Source organism: Colletotrichum jinshuiense, chromosome 3 (genome assembly GCF_051148585.1).
Source record: "Colletotrichum jinshuiense chromosome 3, complete sequence".
NCBI classification, from domain to species: domain Eukaryota; kingdom Fungi; phylum Ascomycota; class Sordariomycetes; order Glomerellales; family Glomerellaceae; genus Colletotrichum; species Colletotrichum jinshuiense.
This window is the reverse complement of record NC_139310.1, coordinates 1,504,305-1,524,004: the sequence shown is the minus strand read 5'-3', so window position 1 is coordinate 1,524,004 and position 19,700 is coordinate 1,504,305. Positions and strand designations below refer to the sequence as shown.

The 19,700-nt window shown below is 55.0% G+C and overlaps 3 protein-coding genes across 3 annotated transcripts; 1 reads left to right on the top strand and 2 right to left on the bottom strand.

The window, feature by feature from the left end:
- Nucleotides 1-1,618: 1,618 nt before the first annotated feature.
- On the bottom strand, nt 1,619-3,971 carry EsH8_III_000445 (transcription factor domain-containing protein; the record flags this gene model as incomplete). The annotated part of the gene is made up of 4 exons (XM_083262170.1): nt 1,619-2,860; nt 2,917-3,384; nt 3,457-3,810; nt 3,861-3,971. 4 exons carry the CDS (start codon nt 3,969-3,971, stop codon nt 1,619-1,621), a joined length of 2,175 nt encoding a protein of 724 aa, XP_083122657.1.
- A 6,581-nt stretch (nt 3,972-10,552) lies between these two features.
- Nucleotides 10,553-12,091, bottom strand: EsH8_III_000444 (tRNA dimethylallyltransferase; the record flags this gene model as incomplete). Its single annotated transcript, XM_083262169.1, has 2 exons — nt 10,553-11,929; nt 12,020-12,091. 2 exons carry the CDS (start codon nt 12,089-12,091, stop codon nt 10,553-10,555), a joined length of 1,449 nt encoding a protein of 482 aa, XP_083122656.1.
- Nucleotides 12,092-12,789: 698 nt separating this feature from the next.
- Nucleotides 12,790-14,443, top strand: EsH8_III_000443 (translocon subunit SEC61; the record flags this gene model as incomplete). The annotated part of the gene is made up of 3 exons (XM_083262168.1): nt 12,790-12,799; nt 12,966-14,310; nt 14,368-14,443. 3 exons carry the CDS (start codon nt 12,790-12,792, stop codon nt 14,441-14,443), a joined length of 1,431 nt encoding a protein of 476 aa, XP_083122655.1.
- Nucleotides 14,444-19,700: the final 5,257 nt, after the last annotated feature.

The following is a 19,700-nucleotide window of genomic DNA, read 5'->3' as shown; positions in this document are numbered from 1 at the left end:
TCTCCGTTCACTCCCCTGCCAGCAATGTGCCCCTCGAAACAAGAAAACGAAATCTGCCCACGGACAGCAGCGTCTGCACAGGAAACGTCCCCCCCCCCAATGCTCTCCCCTTTGTTGTTTCCCCCCCCTTCCCACAAAGGGCCATTCAAAGAGCCTCTAATCTTGGCTCCCGCCGCCCTGCATGCCCAGCCTAGAACTAGGCTGAATTTCAAAAAGACCGACCCAATTCCGCGCGTTTCTAACTATGGCTCATGACGCCTACGCTCCCACCCCCTAGCTAACCCGCATCCAGTGCTAGACGAATGAATGGTCCAGCATGTCTCAGAAGCACGGGTAAGCGGCACTTCCACGCAGATTGCTTCGTGTGCCCCTCCGAATAGAGAGACGGGCTAGCCCAGTCATTGACGTCGCGCTGCTGAAAGGGGAAAGACGATGCAAGCCAGGCATCATCATCCTGTATCAGACGGGACCGAGCGGGCACTTGGGCATTGCCAAAAAGGGTAGGCAGCTCAGCTGGTTGTGGCACATTTGGCACCAGAGGTTAGAGCTTAGCCACAGAACGACTTGGGGAGGGGCGGGCTTCGGTCCCGAGGGTGTTCGGAACACGGGTATCTCGTACGCCGACTTGTCCGAGGCGCCGGCCAGATTTTTGTCGGTCGGAGGAATTGCTGTGCTCCGTGCCGTCGACCTTCCGTCCCTGACATTTTGCTACCCCACAAGAAGATGAGTCTTAACTACGCTCCCGTGCTTGTAAAGATTAAAGCTGCGCTTTTTGCGTACCCGACGAATCGGGATGTAGAGTTTGAGGTCACGTTCGTAGAATTCCAACAGGATGCCCCCCCCCCCCCCCCCACAACACCCTCACCCCCCACCCGTGCGGCCTTGCTCTTCTATCGAGTTTGTTTTATCAAGTTCCAGGGACACGCCGCGTTGTGCACGAGACAGGCCGCGTTGTCCCGGTCCAATTCGGACCGCTGTCCGGGGCCACGCTGGCATTTGAGAATAAGACGGGCGTCTCCGGGTTGGCATAGTCTCCGTAACCGGGTTTGCAAGTCCCAACGACCCAAGCGCAGTGGATTCGCCGTTTAATGGAACTTTGGCAGCCGTTGGGGCCCTGACGACGCCGCCCGGGAAGAAAGTGACGAGTCGCATGTGCCGTGTCGTAAGCGAAGGAATGGTGCATATGCAAGCCTCGTACATGAGGTCAGCAGGTAGGCATCAGTGAAAGAACTTACCACGTCGCGAAAAGTCGCCGCAAGCCACCGAAGGGATTCAACACCATCCGTCTCACGTCTCCTCATTATGCCGCTCCGAACTGACGAATCGTCATGACTTGTCATTGAAATTCATACAGGGAATGATCACGTTGGCAGCCTTTAGGCTGCAAGGCTTCATCGACTCCCGTCTATTTACCATTAGGTGGTGGTTCGTCATCTCATGACGCTATCGTTACAATTGTGGGAGAGTTGTCTCTTTACAACCTAACACCAAAGATATTCCGAGGCAAAAGAAAGAAAAGGAAAAAAAAATCCCAACGCCTCTTCACGAGAGATGTCCAATCCCTGCCTAACCCTTTTCCCCATTTGCCAAGCACCTATAATTGATGCAGTCCATGCCGTTACCATCTATTTGTTGGCGGCACGCCAAAGTTTCCAAATTGCCCAAACATGTTTGCAGCGGATTGCTGGTTCATATTGCCGTTGGGAACTCCCAGATCCGCCCACATGTCCAAGTCGTAAAAGTTCGTAGTGTCGACGAAGTTGCCCAAGAACTGGTCCATAGGCTGCTCTTGCCTCGCTGGAATCTCCATCTTCATCGTCTGCGCCGGTGACGGGCCGCAAGACGACGCTTCCGAACTCGCCTGGGGAACGGTGTCCTGTAACCGGGGAATGATGACTGGGGTTTCGTAGGGCAGGCTCAGTTGAACCAGCGCACGCTCCCGCGCCCTCCATGCCTTTAGCATGTAGACGCCCAACTGTGTATTCTCCTTCTTCGACATGTCCCAGAGCTCCTCGTGAGATTGATAGATCTTGTCGACAACCTTCCAGGCACGATCGGCCAACCTGCCAGTAGGTCTTTTGTAGAGCTGTCCGGCCATGACGATGAACACGTCGATCTGGAAATGCAACTTGAAGAACCACACGAAGCCGGTGTTCTCCATAAACTCATACAACTCGACGTTGTGCTCGTGGTGCATCAGAGATATCCGGAACATGTTGTCCTGCACGTTGAAGATCTCGGTACCCCATTCTGGCAGTTCGCGCATCGGGATCATCATCGTACGCATCTTGTCGATGATCATGGAACGGAGCTTGGTCGCTACGATGTGGATGTTGCCGGCCAATGGATCGCAGTACCGCTTCTCGAGGGCAATCAGTTTCGCGTCGAGATTGTCGACCAAAACTCGGTACTTGGCCAGGGACGTCTGGGTTGCTAGCTGGGAATCCTGGCTGTCGTTTTCCATAGCACCAAGGACGACGGCCTCGAAATCGGGAATTCGGTTCTCGACTATGAAGCGACCAACTTCGTACAAGAGCAGGCAGAATGCCATCTCTGTTGGACCTTCTCGGGGCTGTACGGGCTCGGTCGACCCGGGGAACAAGTCGGCGTCGTTTACGTTTTGCGGTGTTTGCGTATCCCAATTCCAAGGCAGCAATGTGTCGCAGAAGCCCGAGACCATGGCGTACTTGGTGTCCAACATGATGATCTGCCACCAAAGCCTTCGTCGCATTTCCGTCTCGTATGGCGTAAGGTTGAGCAGCTCACCGTCCCTGTGAAGGCCCATCTTTTGCGCAATTCTAATCAAGATACCGCTGAGTACCCAGGCTGCATGGCGGTTGTACCGACCCTGGAGGGAAACCTGTTCACAGTTAGCAAGACTGGGTTGCGAACGTCGCCGCACACGTCCAGACGAACCAGATACAAAATCAATGCTTGCAGCGTCATCAGGTCATGATTCTTGAGAAAGTTGACCTTGGTCAACGCTGCCTTGACGCCCGCAGTAAACTTCTTGAGCGCCTCCTCTTTGGAAGTATCCAACATTTGTCTGGCTTCGGCCTCGGTCATGGTGAGAGATGCGACTAGGTAGATGGAAAAGAGCAACGCCTGCGCGTTGTTGGCCACATTGGAATGGTTCGCGGCTGCCTCCACTACAAGTGGTTGCAGGCTAGGCACGTGAATAAGTTTGGTGATGGGGTTGACCCTTTCCAGAAAGACTTGCCAAAGCCTGAAAATCTGCACGGGCGAAGGAGTGACATCCTCCAAGTCGATGGCGGCGATGTCGTTAAGAAGAAGGTCCACGTTGTCGTCGGGGGTTAAGGCGTCGGAACCCAAGACGCTTTGCTCCTCTTCCTCGGCTTCGATGATTTGTCGCATTGCTGTCAACTAAAAGGGGGAGTTAGATTCGGTTGGCGCCGGCGTCACAAGATATATTTGACCGCAAGCATGACTACGCACCTGATCATGAACTGTTGCCCAGACGTAACTGTCCATAAACCGGACACTGCCATCCTCGACCACAACTTTGCCGGCCGGCTTCCAGGATGTCGTCGGCGGAGATGTATCCTCGGAAACCGAAGCCGGGCCTGAGGGCAATGGCAACTGGGGTGTACTCGGCGATGGGCCAGTCGACGAGGGAGTGGCGAAAGCTGTGGGCGAGAGTGTGGATGACGCAGCGGGCGGCGTTGTCGAGGTGGTGGCATATTGCTTGAGCAAAGCCTCACACCTGGCCAACCTCTCTTGCAAGTCCTGGTTTGGCCTCCTCCTCTTGCGCGCAGGAGCTGGTGTGGAGGGAGTACATGAGACGTTGGCCTAATACTTGTCAGTAAGTACTGGTCAATCGCGCGACTATGGCGGCGCACCTTGATACAGTTGGAACATGGGGTATTCCGATCGCATTTGATCTTGCGATGTTGGCAGAGGACACAAGCCAGGACCCTTTGGGCCTTGTGTTGGCTCGAGTTGTTGTTCATTGGTAAGGCTGAGGCTTGATAGCCTTATGGGGATGCAGTAGTTGCCACGGTAGGAATATGAAACAGGACGAACTCGTCCATGAATGGGGGGTATCAAACCCGAGTTCTTGGAACGCGTGGGCGCGCGGCCCTTATGGATAATCCTTAGGTGGGAGTAGTCCGTCGGCGAAATAGTTGCAGGTTCCGTTCCGAGCAGAAGGTTGAGGAGGGTGGAAGAATAAAATAAAATAAAAAGGGTGTGGCGACGATGAGACTCGAGAGGTAATAAATGCAAACGGATCTAGACGCGACCCTAGTGGGATGAAGAGCCCCCCCTTTGGCGAGATTCACACAAGGCTTGTGCGATGTGCCGCAGATGGAAAGTAGAGTTTTTGGCCTAGAAATTGGTAGAAAGTGGGATCCCGGGTTACAGACGGTGTCGATGACCAACCAGAGCGGGGATTAGCGCTAGAGAAGGTCCTTGAAATGTTATGCTTCCCCGGCTGTGCGGTGCGGCGGATGAAGGGAGAGGGAGGGGAGTCTGCGAGCGAGTCTATGAGGCAGTAAAGGTGGAGGGTTGATCGTGGGCTGGTCCGGGAAGAGCGGGCGGGAGGCCTGGCCCAGGGTCAAGGTAAAGTACTGTAAATTGGGGTTGGAAGCCGGGGCGCCTTGTTTGAGAGACGCGCGTGCAGCAGCGGTGGTACGAGCGGGCGGGTGCCTGGCGGCAGATGTGATATTGATGGTCCCTTGTGTCCTTGGGGTGTTTCCCCGTACTGAGCGTGGGGGGGATGGAGAGATGAGGGCTGGGCGTCAGTGAGGGCGTGAGGACGAATATGGGTGGAAGGCGGCAGCGGAATGTGAAGACCAGCGACAAGGGCGGAGGTACTGGTTAGGTGCTGGACGCTGACGGTAATGTAAAGAGGCGCAGGCGTCGGAGCGAATCGGTGTCGGCGGTCGCGGGCCCGAAAGGCGTATGAGATTGAGGTGAATGGCGGAAGTAGCAGTAGCCAAGCGAAAACAGGCGCGTCACTGCAGTCACACTCGGCCTGACTCGTCGGGGTTGGAGGAAATCCGCTCCAGGGCAAAAGGGAATAAATGATGACTGGTGTGTGTGTGTGTGTGTGTGTGTGTGTGTGTGCGTGTGTCGTGTGCGTCTCACTGGCTTCTCCCACCCGCCTGGCTGGTTCTGAGGAGCAATATCACGTTTGTGTGGCTGCTGGTTTGTCCAGAGCTGACCCGATAGATTCCGTCGTAATTTTGACAGGGACGGCGTTGTTGCAAATGCGGACAGGATGGAGTGTACCGATAAAGGCAGATGATGGGAAAGCTTAGGTGGAATGGAGAAGAAAGAGACAGGGCATTCATTCAATGAAGTCAAGAGGCGGGGGTGTGGGCGAGGGCCGTCGGAGGGAACGGACGAAACGGCGGAGGAATGACGCCAATACCCTTGGGCTGCACAGCTGCCCAGGCGGACTTTGCGCATGCACAGTCACAGCTGTCTGGCAGGTCCAAAGCGGCTGATGGAAGGTAACAGAACCATGAGACACTGGCTGCGAATAGGTCCACCAAGATCCGGAAGGACTGGGCTAAGGTAGGTGCGGTACTTTATAGGCGGATGCGGAAGGGATGGAGGGTCGAGAAATACCTGGCTCAGGGTTCAATGGCGAGGGATGTGAGGCAAGATAAAGGCTGAAGGTAGTGAATGAGCATCTGGTGGTAGAGAGCAGGGTCTCGGTAGGGCGGGAGGTAATTAAAGAGGAGAGTGACGTTAACGGGAATTGGCGGTACCGACAGGAGTTCGGAGGTATATGGATGAAAAGTTTGGCAGCATGTGGATGAGACGTTGATGTGGGAGGTGCAAGGTCCAGGAAAAGATGCAAGGCGCTGGTGCCAGACGCTCCTTCGCGCAGGCCGCACTCAGAACGGATGCAACTGCTCTGTGGACAGGGGTAGGGGTAGGGGTAGGGGCTGGGGTGCCAGTTGCAGTTCAAAGTCTATACAAGCAGGTATGGCCGAATTCACGGCAAAGGCCTTTTTTTCCCCCTTCTTTTTCTTTCTTCCTTGCGTAGCGTGGTGGGTTGGGCTGCGGAGGGGAGGGACGGGTAGTGGGGGACAGAGAGGAAGAGGAAGAGGAAGAGCAAGAGAGAGACTGGGCAGAAGAGGTCCGGGATTCATGCCATGATAGATGAATGTGAGCATGAGCCATAATGATGCAGACTTGGCAGGCCGGTCGGCTGGCTACCCAAGTCAAGAACGGGTGAGAAACAAAGTCCCTCCACTCTCAAGTCTCTAAAATAGCGGCCAACGCATCGCCTCGCATCGCATCGTAATTGGCATCAGCTGTTTGTTTAGATTACCCGTTGCCCGCCAGAGGGCCATGCCACGCCACGCAGTATCTGAAGCTGGCAGGCTGAGTAGCGTAGAGCACTGCCATCCATCCTCAAGTAACGTACAGTAATAGTGCATCTCAAAGGGGGCTGGTCTATCGATGGTCTGCTCTAGTCAGCAGGTAGTTGAGTTACAGAAAGTAAACCTGGCGGTATTGCGTCAAGGCACCAGACTGTGCTGTGCACTAACAAGCTGGTGCTCTCTCTCTCTATACGTACTGGAAACCAACGAGGGATGTATGTAGACAGGCCCGCCAGCGTAAGCCGGCTGGTGAGCAGGTAAGCAATGCCTCCGCCTATGACCTATGACGGTAACGGGACCTGTGACGCCTTGAAATAAACACAGGGTGCTGCTTTGCATGGCAGCCGGGCGGCGTCGGAGCCAGGCAGGGCCGGCCTTGAACGTGTTGGCTGTGGACTCAAGTTTCCCAATGAGGCTTCCTGGGCAACCTAACGCAAGCGAGTTTTACGGCGGCTGCATTTTGTGCAGAAGCCAAAACTTTGCATCCGCCGTTCCATTGCATGCGGCTCACAAAATTTGTGCACGGCTAGCAGCTCCCGAGGGAGATGTGCAACCTGCACAACCCGAGGCCACTGCCCCACCGTGACTCATGACCTTAGGCACATGCTATTTTGCACAAATTGGACGCAGCTGGGGTCTTTGATTGGCCAGCCCAGATATGAGGGGTGTATCCGATCGGTAGACAAGCGGGTTAGCGATAAGGCGGCCGGCCCGTTGGTCTTCGGCGTTTGGTTGTCCACTCTACGTATACTATACGTGCCTCCCGTCGTACTCGCTCCTGCTCTTGCAGCAAGACAATTCTAGCCAATCACAGACGTCCCTAAGCTGCTTTTTCAAGCCAGAGTCCGATCCTCTGTTTTGCGGGAGCCCCACGTTGACATCAATTGGCCCCCCGCACAAGGTACCTGGGTACTCCAAACATTTCACCTTCCTCGCTGAAACTATTACCGGTATCCGTACAGTAACTAACATCGCGCCTGCCTAGACAACATCACACAATGTTCCCCATTCTACGTTTGTCTCTAACCCCCTTCTCTGTGGCACTCCACGCTACAAGGGGCTGCTGCGAACTCTATAATCCCTTTTCTCGCGATTAATATGTCCCAGTTGCTACACGACCCCGGCCGTCTCCGTAAGCGTGTCTTCCATTGCCAGCTCTCGAGCACCCCCATCGTGCAGCGGATTTTCTCTATTCCAAGTTCGCCCTCGGCTCCCAACTCCGCAAACTTTGATGCAGAGGATTCTCCAGTGACACTCAGTCGACCTGGCATCTGGCAAGCATCTCCACCACTGGCTGCACCTGGTGGCAGATCAACCCGATCGCCTAGGTTACCCTGGCCGGAGTGATGCCTCCTGGAAGGACGACGTTCTGAATCACACCATTGAGTTCACCGGCTCCGAGGACACCATGCGGAGCATCCCCGTTGATGTCCGGCTGACTATCGTTAATGACCACCGAGTGGGGCTCTTTGGCCGGGTTGTACCGCATCCATTTCATGCTGCAGTTATGGATGCGGGCCAAGGCCATGCTCACTCAATATGGACATTGGCGCAAAGGACCGTTTCAACCACGACCGCATCAATACCGGTAGCCTGCTTGACAACACTCTCGCCGCTAATCCCGGCGTGACATACACCAAGTCGCTGTGTCCGAACCTTTCCACCCTGTTAGCCCACCCCAACTAGGCCAGGGTGGCGACGTCCTTCAAGGCCCAGAACATTAAGCATAACAAGGCCTACCTTGTCTCGTACACAAACTGCCGTACCTCGACTCGAGTATTACAATTGCAGCCCACGTCTTCCGCGAGACAGCCTAACCCCCAAGACCGCGCCCGGCGTCAATCATTATATCGCTCCCGCGTCCATCCTCGAGCAGTAGGCAGCCGAAGAAGCCGGCGACTGACAAGTACTCTTCGGGGTAGGCGTATAGGTCCTCCCGGCGGGTTGTGGGCCCTGCATCGGGCTCGCACTGGCCTTCTTCTACCTAGCCAGAACGTATTGGCTCTACCGACGCCAAGGCTTATCTGGCTAGCCCCGGAGTCGTCGCCGCTGCTAAAGCGATGCGAGGTGAGATTGGATACCAGAAGCCTGAAGGCGTTGAGAAGTTTTACCATCGGCGAGGATATCGGTGACATAACCGCCGACATCGCGACAAGCATCAAGGAGGCCCTCGAGAAGATGGCTGAGGTGTGCATGAAGAAATACGACCCTCCTCTAGCATCTTGTCTTCTGTCTTTATTTCCCTGTTCTCTTCTTCTGGACTTGTCAACCTGGCCCTTGGCACTTTTCCTTCCAGACCTCTTCGGGCTATGATCTCCTACACGTTCGGCGGTAGCTCGCGAAACTTGACCTCCCTCCCTCTCCGCAATTGCGACCTTGTTCCTTTGCACACCCCACAAGAGCTTCCACCTCGACGCCCATGAGCCGGGTTCATGAACCGGGGCCTTCTGCAGATATGGGTTCTAAGAGTTGATATGACCAAGAAGTTTGCTGATCTTGTGACCTACAATATCAAATCAGCTTCTGTCCTGCGTTTGGCTGATTGTGCTGGCTAAATTGGCAGCAGCAGCAGCAGCAGCAGCAACATGGCCATATGGTTATGGATGTTACATAGGGCATGGCTGGCCCTGGGCCAAAGGCCAAACCAAGTTCTTTTGTAGAGCAATGCGTTCTGTCGTGGTCTAGAACACCCGCGAACAAGTGTTGGAAATGCAGTACAGTGTCGGTCAACGAGACACCCCCCCACCCCCCCTCACCCTCTTGGTTCTGGCAGAAACTCAGATTCAACCCCGCTTGCTTGCTAAAAGTGTGGCTGCGGGCCAAGTTGGGACTGTAGCTTGAGAGGCCGGGGGGGGGGGGGGGGGGGGGGGGGGGGACATCACGAAATCCTGCACAACTGCGAAAACGAAAACGAGATTGTTGCGCACTTGGCTCGTCGTCGGCCATTCTTCTGATGAACCATCTCTAATGATGGAATGGTGCCCTGAACAAGGGGTTGTATACGTATTGTTGCATTGTAGAGCGTGTTGGCAAATTTTGGATGCGGTGTTATTCTGCCCACTGCAATCCATCAAACATACATGCGAGACGCACACCACTTATATTGTCGTAAGGAATTAAAAATTTTAAGATTGAGGAACTTTCCCCCCCTCTCTCTCCCTTGCCGTCCCCTACCCCCTGGGAATGGCTTAAAAAATGGAGTGAAGTTTCCTTAGCCACTTAGGTTGCATGCGATTAACCTTGAGTCTATGTCTTTTGGCATTGCAAAAATGCGGATGGTGGGGGTTAAGGAACTATCTTCTGGGTGTAAGAATGTCCATATTGCAGCCGCCACGTTGCCAGCTTTGTTTTGTTGCACAGCACGTGTCTTCATACAAGGGGGGAGGTGACTTGGTCGAACCGGGGACTCAAGGTTCTGCGACCTGTGTTTACATCGAACAGCGTTGTCACCGCCCGAAGTCGAGAACCAAAGAGTTGACTGTAGGGCTGAACAACCCGGGTCCTCCAAACACCACATCACTTGGGGGCCTGTCAGAATTGGCATCTCTGTCCTGTTAGACTCAGAAAGCAAGCTCCCCTCGGGATTGAAGGCTAGGGCAGGCAAGGTGAGGAGCATAGTTTGAATGGCGCCTTGAAGACCTACCCTGATCGAGTTTAATCCGGATTCGTAGGTGTTCATTTTGAGTCCCTGGCTTGCAGAGCACGCACATGGAGTGGGTAATTCCCCTCGTAACTCGGTTCTAAGGATTGCGAAAGCGAGGAATACGACAAGCGAGCTACGCGAAGCGAACAAAGCTTGGGCCTCGATCGCGACGATAAGCGTCGGATTAACGAGAAAGCGATTACGATGCGAGAGCCCCCCCCTCCCCTTCACACATACGCGGGAAGGTGTGGGGAGTTTCAATCAAGTTGTGTCGTGCAAGTGTATAAACGGCGCATACTTCATGTAAACCGGAGCAAACAATACGTGGTGGTGTGGGTAAGTAAGCATGAAGTGGGCAGATTCAAGCTTGATTCCATCCGTGCGCACGTCGATCAGCTGAGATGGAGACGACATGTATATCCGGAGCCAAGGCGCGCCGAGCTTCACAAGGCAAGCAGCAATGGGGACAGGCCATGTCAGACGAACGGCACGGCAGAAAAGGTTGGGCAGAGTTTTACTTTGATTGGTTTTCGCTTTATTCTTTTACGATTTACGACGGTGCGTCGAATATGCCCAGTCCATCTACCTCGGGACTCGAGCCCCTATCCGCTGCTGTGTCTTTCTCTTCCCCTGTGGTCTCGACCGGTACCACGGCCATGGGCCTCTCAGCAGCCACCAAGGCCCTCCTCTTTGTCTTCTTCAGCAGCACGTTATGCCGCCGGCTCTTGATGTGCTTCGTCCAATCCTGCTCGGTGACGCACGTCGTCTTGCAAACCTCGCACGTCCGCCGGCACAGCGTCCGCTCCATCTGCGCCGTCGCCTCCCTCAGCACACCTTGGGCCGTCTCCGACGTCGTCGTGGGTTCGGGCATGTCCTCGCCGCGGAGAAAGCGCGCCGCAATGCCGACGGCTGTGTCGACGACATTCGCGGTCCAGCGTGAGACGTCGGTGCTGTCCATGACGAAGAGGTGGTCCATCGCGCCGGGCTGCTCTTGCAAGGGCGGCACGATCTTGGTGCGGATCCAGCGTGTTTGGTATTTTGCGTATTGTCGCGTCGACGTCTTCATCTCCTCGAGCCCGGTAGCTTCGAGGCTACTGAGATCGGCGGGGTCGGCGGGAGGGTTGCTGTTAAGGGCTTTGAGGTATGGGGAGAACTCCTTGAAGCCGATTGACTGCCAGATGCCGCGGGTGTAGTCCACCTCCTCGCCGGCGGCCTGCTTGGCCTGGACGTACTCGTACATGGACTGCGTCTCGTCGTTGAGGCCGACAGTGAGCATCTTGTCCACGCGCTTGTCGAGGCGTTCCTTCAGGACCTCGGGGTCCGAGTATACCCAGAAAAGCAGTGTCTGCCAGGGGCTTGCGCTGTCCGCTCCCCCCGAGACATTGTTTCCGACCGTCTTGCGCTGGCGCTGCTCAGCGTAGATTTCTGACGCCGGACGGCCGTGTTGCAGGTAGATATGGAGCGAGCGCGAGATCTTGCGCCTGTCGTTGGGGTGCCACCGGTCCGCCATGACGGGGTCAACCTCTCGCAGCTTCGCCAGTATGACCTCGGTCGGCTCGTTGAGGATCGGGAACGAGGAGGCGTCTTGGTCGTCCTTCAAGTCCCCGTCTTTCGGTTTCTCGTCCTCCGCCCCGACGAGCGTGTCTTCGAAGAGCAGCGCATTCGTGTAGTAGTGGGTCCCTCCGACGACGATGGGCAATTTGCCTCGGCTTCGAATCTCGCAGATGACCTTGGTCGCCTCGCGCTTGAAGTCCTCGACGACCCAAGTGGGCTGGTCGAGGCCGATGTGGTCGAGCAAGTGGTGGGGGATGCCGCGGCGTTCTTCGTGGGTGATCTTATTCGTTATGATGGGCAGTCCCTTGTACATCTGCATGGCATCCGCGTTGATGATTTCGCCATTGTAGCGAGTGGCGAGCTCTATCGCGAGCTTCGAACAGGGTCAGCCTTAGCCCAGGAGGATGCAGGCCATCGTGTGGCCATACCAAGTGGTAATGCGACGCGGCTGCTTCCCACTCACCTCTGATTTTCCGGTTCCTGTCGAGCCCAAAACGACCACCAAAGGGTCCGTGGGCGCATGTCGAGCTGTCATGTTGCCAATGACATTGTGTATGAACCGTCGGCCGAGAACAGACCGAAGTATCATGCCCTGGGTGCCGCCGAGAGAGAGGACACGGAGAGATCACTGCATCGCGATCAAACGGGTATGCTGCTTCGTTGTCCTATCCAGGTGACTAACCGAGTGACTGACTCTCGGCCGTTGGCTATTCGGTGACTCTTTTTCTTTTTTGTTGGGTTGTTTTGGGGGCTTGTGTCTCCAAAATGTGGCATCAGAACGCATCGGAACGCGCCAGAAGAAAAAGATTTAGCGGGCAAGCACTGGATTGGGCTGCCGTAGGGATCCCTGCAGACCCCTGGAATTAAGGTCGATGTGGCACTGGGCACTGCGCGCGCGGCGTCCTCAGCCGAAATGTGGAGGGCATACAGGCACCTTAAGTGAGATTACATACTAGGCGCTGTCACGTCACGTGCGCGGAAGCTCCACCAAATTTTGGACACATCGACAATTTGTCGTTTTGAAGCCAGATCGCAGTCGACCCTCTTTTTTTGCTTCCCTCCCTCGAGCTCTCTCCTTAATAACCTCCTCCCTCCTTTCCCAGTCACCACCACCTCCCCTTCGCCACACTCGGAGCCATTGTCGCTCTCTACCTCTCTCTTCTTCTCTCCCCCCTTCATCTGGATGAATTAAATCCTTTGTTTGTTGTTTTCCCCCCAGTGTAACAGCCCATCATGAGTTCCCGTAAGTTATCCGATCTGCTCCCAAATCGCGTGCTTTGCGGGTTGGCGCATAGCTCCAAAAAGGACACGCGCGCGGTATTATCTACCGCCAAATGACCACCCAAGCCGTCAACAACGCCACCCCAAAGGACAACTCAATGGCTAACGCACGCGCTTTCTCATCACAGTACGGTTCCTCGATCTGGTCAAGCCGTTCGTGCCGTTCCTCCCTGAGGTTCAGCAGCCGGAGACCAAGATTCCCTTCAACCAGAAGCTGATGTGGACGGCCCTGACCCTCCTCATCTTCCTGGTCATGAGCCAGATGCCCCTGTACGGCATTGTCTCGTCCGACAACTCGGATCCCCTATACTGGCTGCGTATGGTTATGGCGAGTAACCGCGGAACCCTGATGGAGCTGGGTATCACTCCCATCATCTCCTCCGGCATGGTCTTCCAGCTCCTTGCTGGCACCCACATGATTGACGTCAACCTCGACCTCAAGAGCGATCGCGAGCTGTACCAGACCGCCCAGAAGCTGTTCGCCTTCATTCTCTCCGCTGGCACTGCCACCGTCTACGTCTTCACCGGCCTCTACGGCCGACCTTCTGACCTCGGCGCCGGTATCGTCTTCCTGCTCATTCTCCAGCTCTTCGTCGCTGGCATGATCGTCATTCTCCTCGACGAGCTTCTGCAGAAGGGATACGGTCTGGGCTCCGGTATCTCCCTGTTCATCGCCACCAACATCTGCGAGTCCATCATGTGGAAGGCCTTCTCCCCCACGACCATCAACACCGGCCGTGGCCCCGAGTTCGAGGGTGCCGTCATCGCCCTCTTCCACCTGCTCCTCACCTGGCCCAACAAGCAGCGCGCTCTCCAGGAGGCCTTCTACCGCCAGAACCTCCCCAACATCATGAACCTTCTGGCCACCATCCTCGTCTTCGCCGCCGTCATCTACCTCCAGGGCTTCCGCGTCGAGATCCCCGTCAAGTCCTCCCGCCAGCGTGGTGCCCGCGGCTCTTACCCCGTCCGCCTCTTCTACACCTCCAACATGCCCATCATGCTGCAGTCCGCCCTGTCCTCCAACGTTTTCCTCATCAGCCAGATGCTCTACTCTCGCTTCTCTGACAACCTCCTCGTCCGCCTCTTCGGTGTCTGGGAGGCCAAGGACGGCTCTGCCCAGCTCTCTGCCATCTCCGGTCTGGCTTACTACATGTCTCCTCCCTTGAACTTCAAGGACGCCCTCCTCGACCCCATCCACACCGCTGTCTACATCGTCTACATGTTGGGTGCCTGCGCCATCTTCTCCAAGACTTGGATTGAGGTTTCTGGCTCCAGCCCCCGCGATGTCGCCAAGCAGCTCAAGGACCAGGGTCTCGTCATGGCCGGTCACCGTGACCAGAGCATGTACAAGGAGCTCAAGCGCATCATTCCCACCGCCGCCGCCTTTGGTGGTGCTTGCATCGGAGCCCTCTCCGTTGCCAGCGACCTCATGGGCGCTCTCGGCTCCGGCACCGGTACCCTCTTGGCTGTCACGTAAGTTTTACACACCCGCGCTGTTCCGTATGACAATCCAGCTAACAAGACACCCAGCATCATCTACGGCTACTTCGAGATTGCTGCCAAGGAGGGTGACATGGCCGGTATGAAGGGCATGATTATGGGTTAATGTTACCAGTCAACGAGAACGACATATCCCTTTTCAGATATATCGAAGCTTCTTCCTTTGTTCATGCGAGGCTTCCAGCAGCTATTATCAATGGCGGCTACCTGTGTAATATCACGGCATACATTTTTAAAAAGTCATAACGAGGTCTTCAGTCCTCTACGGTGAAGAACAAAAGCAATGGGTTTCCATGGTGATGGGCTAAGGTAGCATGAGGGCAATGGGACGAGTCACTCCGATACCGTGCCTCGACGAAGAAGGGCAGGACCAACAAGGACACCGCAGACTCCGATGGAGGATGTCGTGCGGGCCAAGGCTCTCTGTCTATCTGTCGAGGGCCGGAATAATGCAGTGTTGTAACTAAAAACCATGTATGCGAACAGAATCCATTTCACGCGTCTCCACAATGTTTCGTGCCTTGATTCCTTGTCCAGTGATGGGTGCTACTTGATGCCTTGATGTGTGATGGACGAGCTCTGCCATACCCGAGGCCATTGATCCCGTTATACTGGAATACGTTTCATACCTAGTATGGTATATCAAGTTGGAGTTGCTCTGTTGGTCACATACTGCTTGGAAGACCTGTAGCCAGAGCCACGATCTGAACGGACGCAGACTACTCTTAACCACGGAGCCAAGACGGTAGATCAGATGAGTCCGGAAGCTCGCCCCGGGCGGTTGAGTCATTCCCCCACGGGAAAGAGTCCTTGGATCCCAGGGTTGCGTGACGAGGGCAACGCCGAGGGCGCACGCAGCACGACGTCGGCCCGGACACGACCTCACCATCCGGGCCAACTATCAAAGTACACCGGATCCCGCAGCGCCTTTTAAGACATGAGGAAGGGAAGAACTGGAAAGTGAGGGGAGGCTTAGTCCCGCGGGCTACTGATTCGGGCCGGGGCCCCGTTTGCTGTTGTACTGACGAAGGGGGCTGCGGTCTGGAAGCCGTTTTGGGCGACGATGGGCCCAAGAGATTATCCCAATGTTTACTTCTTCCTCTTCTTCCTCTACGCCCCCGAGTCCTGGCCTGGTCTCTTCTTCCTTTCGGGGCTGGATATGGTTTGGTGACCGAGGGCTGCCTAATATGAACATTTGCCAGATGGGGATGGACGCCCGCCCGCCCCCCCACGCGGGTCCGAACTGTTGGTGTTGGTGTTGGCCACAGGGTACGGATATGCGATCGTGTGCTTCGTTACAGACGAGACAAGGCTGGTCCCGAATTTTAGCCCGTATGACTAGAGATGGAGGACCCTCGTTCGCATCAACGTATCCCGGGGGGGCTGTCGAGGAGGAGAGGAATATCACACCGCGCGCATGTGAGCCGTCTGTAAGGCAGAAAGACAGCGAAAGGACCCTTGCAAGACTGATCACATGGTTCATTAAGTCTTTGCCAGCTTGGCGGACATGTACCTTTTGAAAAAGAAATACATCACGAGTACGTGGTGGTGGCAGGGGTGGTGGTTGCGAAAAGGACGAGTAGTTCCCGCCGGCCATGCCTGCAAGTGTCACGCCAACGTGTACACAACCACCAACAACACCTTCTCTCGCAAGCATTGGTGCTGACGCGCCACGTGGGAACAGGGTATTCTCAGAACGGCGGTGGAAAAAGAAACAAAAAAAAAATCTTTGGCAGGCCATCATCGAATGATGAAGGGGCCCGTCTGCCAGGCAAAGCCCAGGAAGCAACATCAACATCAAATCAAACCGCGGTTGGCGACACGAGCTCTAGGCAGAATGTGTCGGAAACACGTCGAAAGACAGGGGGAGGCAGCGAATACCGTGATTAGGAAACCAAAGTCCCTTCTAGCTGCAGGCTGACAATACTATCTGTCAGTCGTATCACCTTTCGCCTGCATGTTTCCTCCGCGCCGTGAGACACCACGGGGAGTCTTGTCCGTTGTCAACGTTGGCTCGCGCTCAAGGCGAAGTAACCCATTGTCCAATGATAGACAATGGACAGTGGGTTAGGTTAGTTCCCGTCTCAGCGTGGGGGAAGGGGCTGGCTGTGCCTGACGGGCGTCAATATGGTGCCTGTTCGTGATCCAGAGTTGCGTTTCGGGGCTAGGAGGTTGTGGGCAGAGAGTGGTGGTGATTTGGCCTTGTCATTATGCCCGGTGATATATTCCTAGAGGGCCTTGAAGCAAGCATATAATCCCTGCCTCGAACACATGGCAGGACATCGTATAGGGCTGGGCTTCGTAACGACACAAGTATCATTATGTTCCGCAAAATGGGCATTCGCGGTAGCAACCTCATAAGCTTCTCCTTCGGAAAATTGCTCATAGCTTGCATCAACAGAGAGCAGCCTTTGGGGGGTCGAATGTCTCAAGGAACCCTTCCAGTCTTCTTCAAATCACTCACACAAGTGATTGTTTCTAGAAAGACGAACCCACGAGGAGTGGCTCCAGGCCCTTCTGACGCTTTGGCTATATTGAGCAGGTGGATGGCACCTCCGCATGATGAATTGCGAGGAGATCAATAAGTAACCATTGCGATGGCGGATGGAGACAAAACAGTCCATAAAGGCGGCGAGCCATGCAAGGGGCTTGCCGAGTGCCGACACGCGGCCGTTTGTCTTGGTTGGGGTTGATGTACCGGCCAAGAGTCGGGAGAGAAATGAAATTGCAAGTCTCGGATTCCATTGCTCCTGAACAAGTCCAGGTCTAGGCTCACATTGACGGGCATCATCCGTGGGAGTTGGACATATCTCCCGAAATACACATGCCTCTTGGACTATTGGAGGTGGGTGATGCTTGGCCCCTTTTCTGGACCAAGACATAGATCGAGATCGTTGACTTAGATAGATGGGAGGGAGAGCAGGCCGTCGAACTTTATGTTTTACAATGCGGTTCTTTTCTTCTTTTTTTCTTCTTTTTCTTCTTCTTGTTCTTGGCGCCAGGGACCCTGCGGACGCAGATGGCGATAACCCCCCTCTGGAGCAAGATTATCTGATTGATAATAATCTGATCTTGTGACAAAAACCTGGTCGCCAGAAAGAGGCTGATTGCCCTGGTGGACACGGACGATAATGCCAAGATATTTGATACAGTGTACTGGTACTCAGTGGGCCAACAAGATGACAACAGAATCCTTCGGAGGAAGTGGTGGATCATCTGTTAACCTGGGCGGAACGACGACGGGGAGACAGGCAGACATGCTGGCCCTTTGCCTTTACTTGAGTGAATAGCGGATCGTCTGACAGAATATGATCAGGAACACATCATGCGGTTTAACCCCACCAACAGAGACCAATCTTTATGCCTGTCTGGACCTGCACTCCAAGGCCGAAAGGGGAGAAGACTGCAGGGCTCATACATAGTGTTGTACGGCGGCCCTGCACCTGCAGCGAGGGAACTGTTCCCCGGCACAAAGTGAGGGTGGTGCGTGCACGGCTCCAAGCCCGCTGCGATATCGAAGCTATGCCTTTGCAGATTGGCGTGCTGCAGGCCGTTGGACACGCGCCGCCCAGTTGCCTTCTTATCACCCAATGGTGCGGGCCAATCGATTAGCTCCGAGGATGTGAGGGCTGATTTGGGACGCTTCTAAACCCGCAAGTCCCCAGCCCGTCTGTGTGTACGCGGGAAGGCGTCCTGAACACTGCAGCTGTTGGCCGGTTGGTGCCAGGCCTGGCTAACCCTGAGATGCCATGGTGCAGACGGCAGGTGTTCCCCGAATGGCGGTGAAGGTGAGTCATTGGCCGGTTTGAGGTGGTATTCTTGCAGGCAGAACTGCCGCTCTTAGTAGATGGGATGGATCGTGAATGGAAGTAAAGCAAGAGGATCGGGTTCCCGAACATTATCTTGCCTCATTGGGAAGGTGGATGATTATTACATAGCATTGATGGAGGTGCGGGCTCGAGCCTCGCTCGTGGGGTCCAGCCGAAGCGACATGCCGTATGATGCGTTGCTTGAAAGCTGAGAGTTGGACGGAGGACTGAGGGGCGCTGTGTTAAGATCAGCGGCGTGATGGCTGGATGAGAAGATCAATTGACGCCATCGTTGTTGATTTGCAAGTCATCATAATGCTTCGGTTCTGTCACCAGGAAGTGCGGCTGTCCTACCCGACTGGCCCGGACACCGGGGGCTTATGCGCTGGAGCATGCTACAATTCGGATCGATTCCATCGACCCAGGCGAAGCTGGCAGTGTGTGGAGGGCTAGAAGGCAATTTCATTTACGCCGACTGGAGTGTCCACAAGACTGCAGATGCGGTGCTTTTGGCGGGGACAGACCTGCTCCGGTGGCCGATCTCTTGCTTGCCATGACTCTTCCAGCAGCCGTGGGCAGAGTCTTCCGTAACCAATAGAATGGCCCGAGTGCGCTGCCTTGCATTTCAACCGTTGCGAATTACCCAGTGCAAGGTGGTACGGCCCGGGGTGTTCAGGGACCAAGGTGATACATTGTTGGGCATTGAGTGTTGGACAGAGAGCCGCGCATTGCACGGGCCGTGGCCGCAGGGAAAGGAACAAAAAAGAGAAAATAAGAAAGAATAGAACGGCTGACGGCGCGTGGATAGCGACGTCGATAGCGTATACTATGGTACCGGGCCAAAGTTTTTTACCCCTGTCAAGTACATGTGGGCTGCAGCAATGCGCCCACCATACTGATTTTGGCCTAGCCCACATTGCAGTACATCTGTGCCCAACTTACCATTTCCCCTCACCAACTTATCCTACCTATTATCACCACCACCCACCACCACCCACTATGGAGCGTCGACCAAAGAATATCCATACAAAGCACCTGACAGAGCTCGACCGTATACGAATACGTACGCTGTATGAAGACGCCCATCTTGGCCCAACTGAAATAGCTAAGCAGACAGGCTATACAGTTGGGCAGGTTAAGCATGCTGTACGAGCTGAATCAGCTACTGTAAAGCCTCGTTCAGGTCGCCCACGAGAGCTTACTACCCAACAAGAAGCTGAGCTTGTTGAGTACGTCACTTCCTCTAAGCAAGGCCGTCAGGCTACCTTTCTTGAGCTTTCCAACCTACTGTTTAATGCTACTTTTGGAGTATACGCAATCCGCTCAACCCTCCGTCGCTTAGGCTTCAACCGACGAGTCGCACGCAAGAAACCACCAATCTCCGAGGTAAATCGATTGAGACGTCTCACCTGGGCTCAAGAGCATGTAAGCTGGACAACCGAGCAGTGGAGATCGATTCTCTGGACGGACGAGACGTGGATAACAGGCGGACACCATCGGAAGCAGTACATCACTCGTCGCCAGGGAGAAGAATGGGACCCAACTTGTATTATC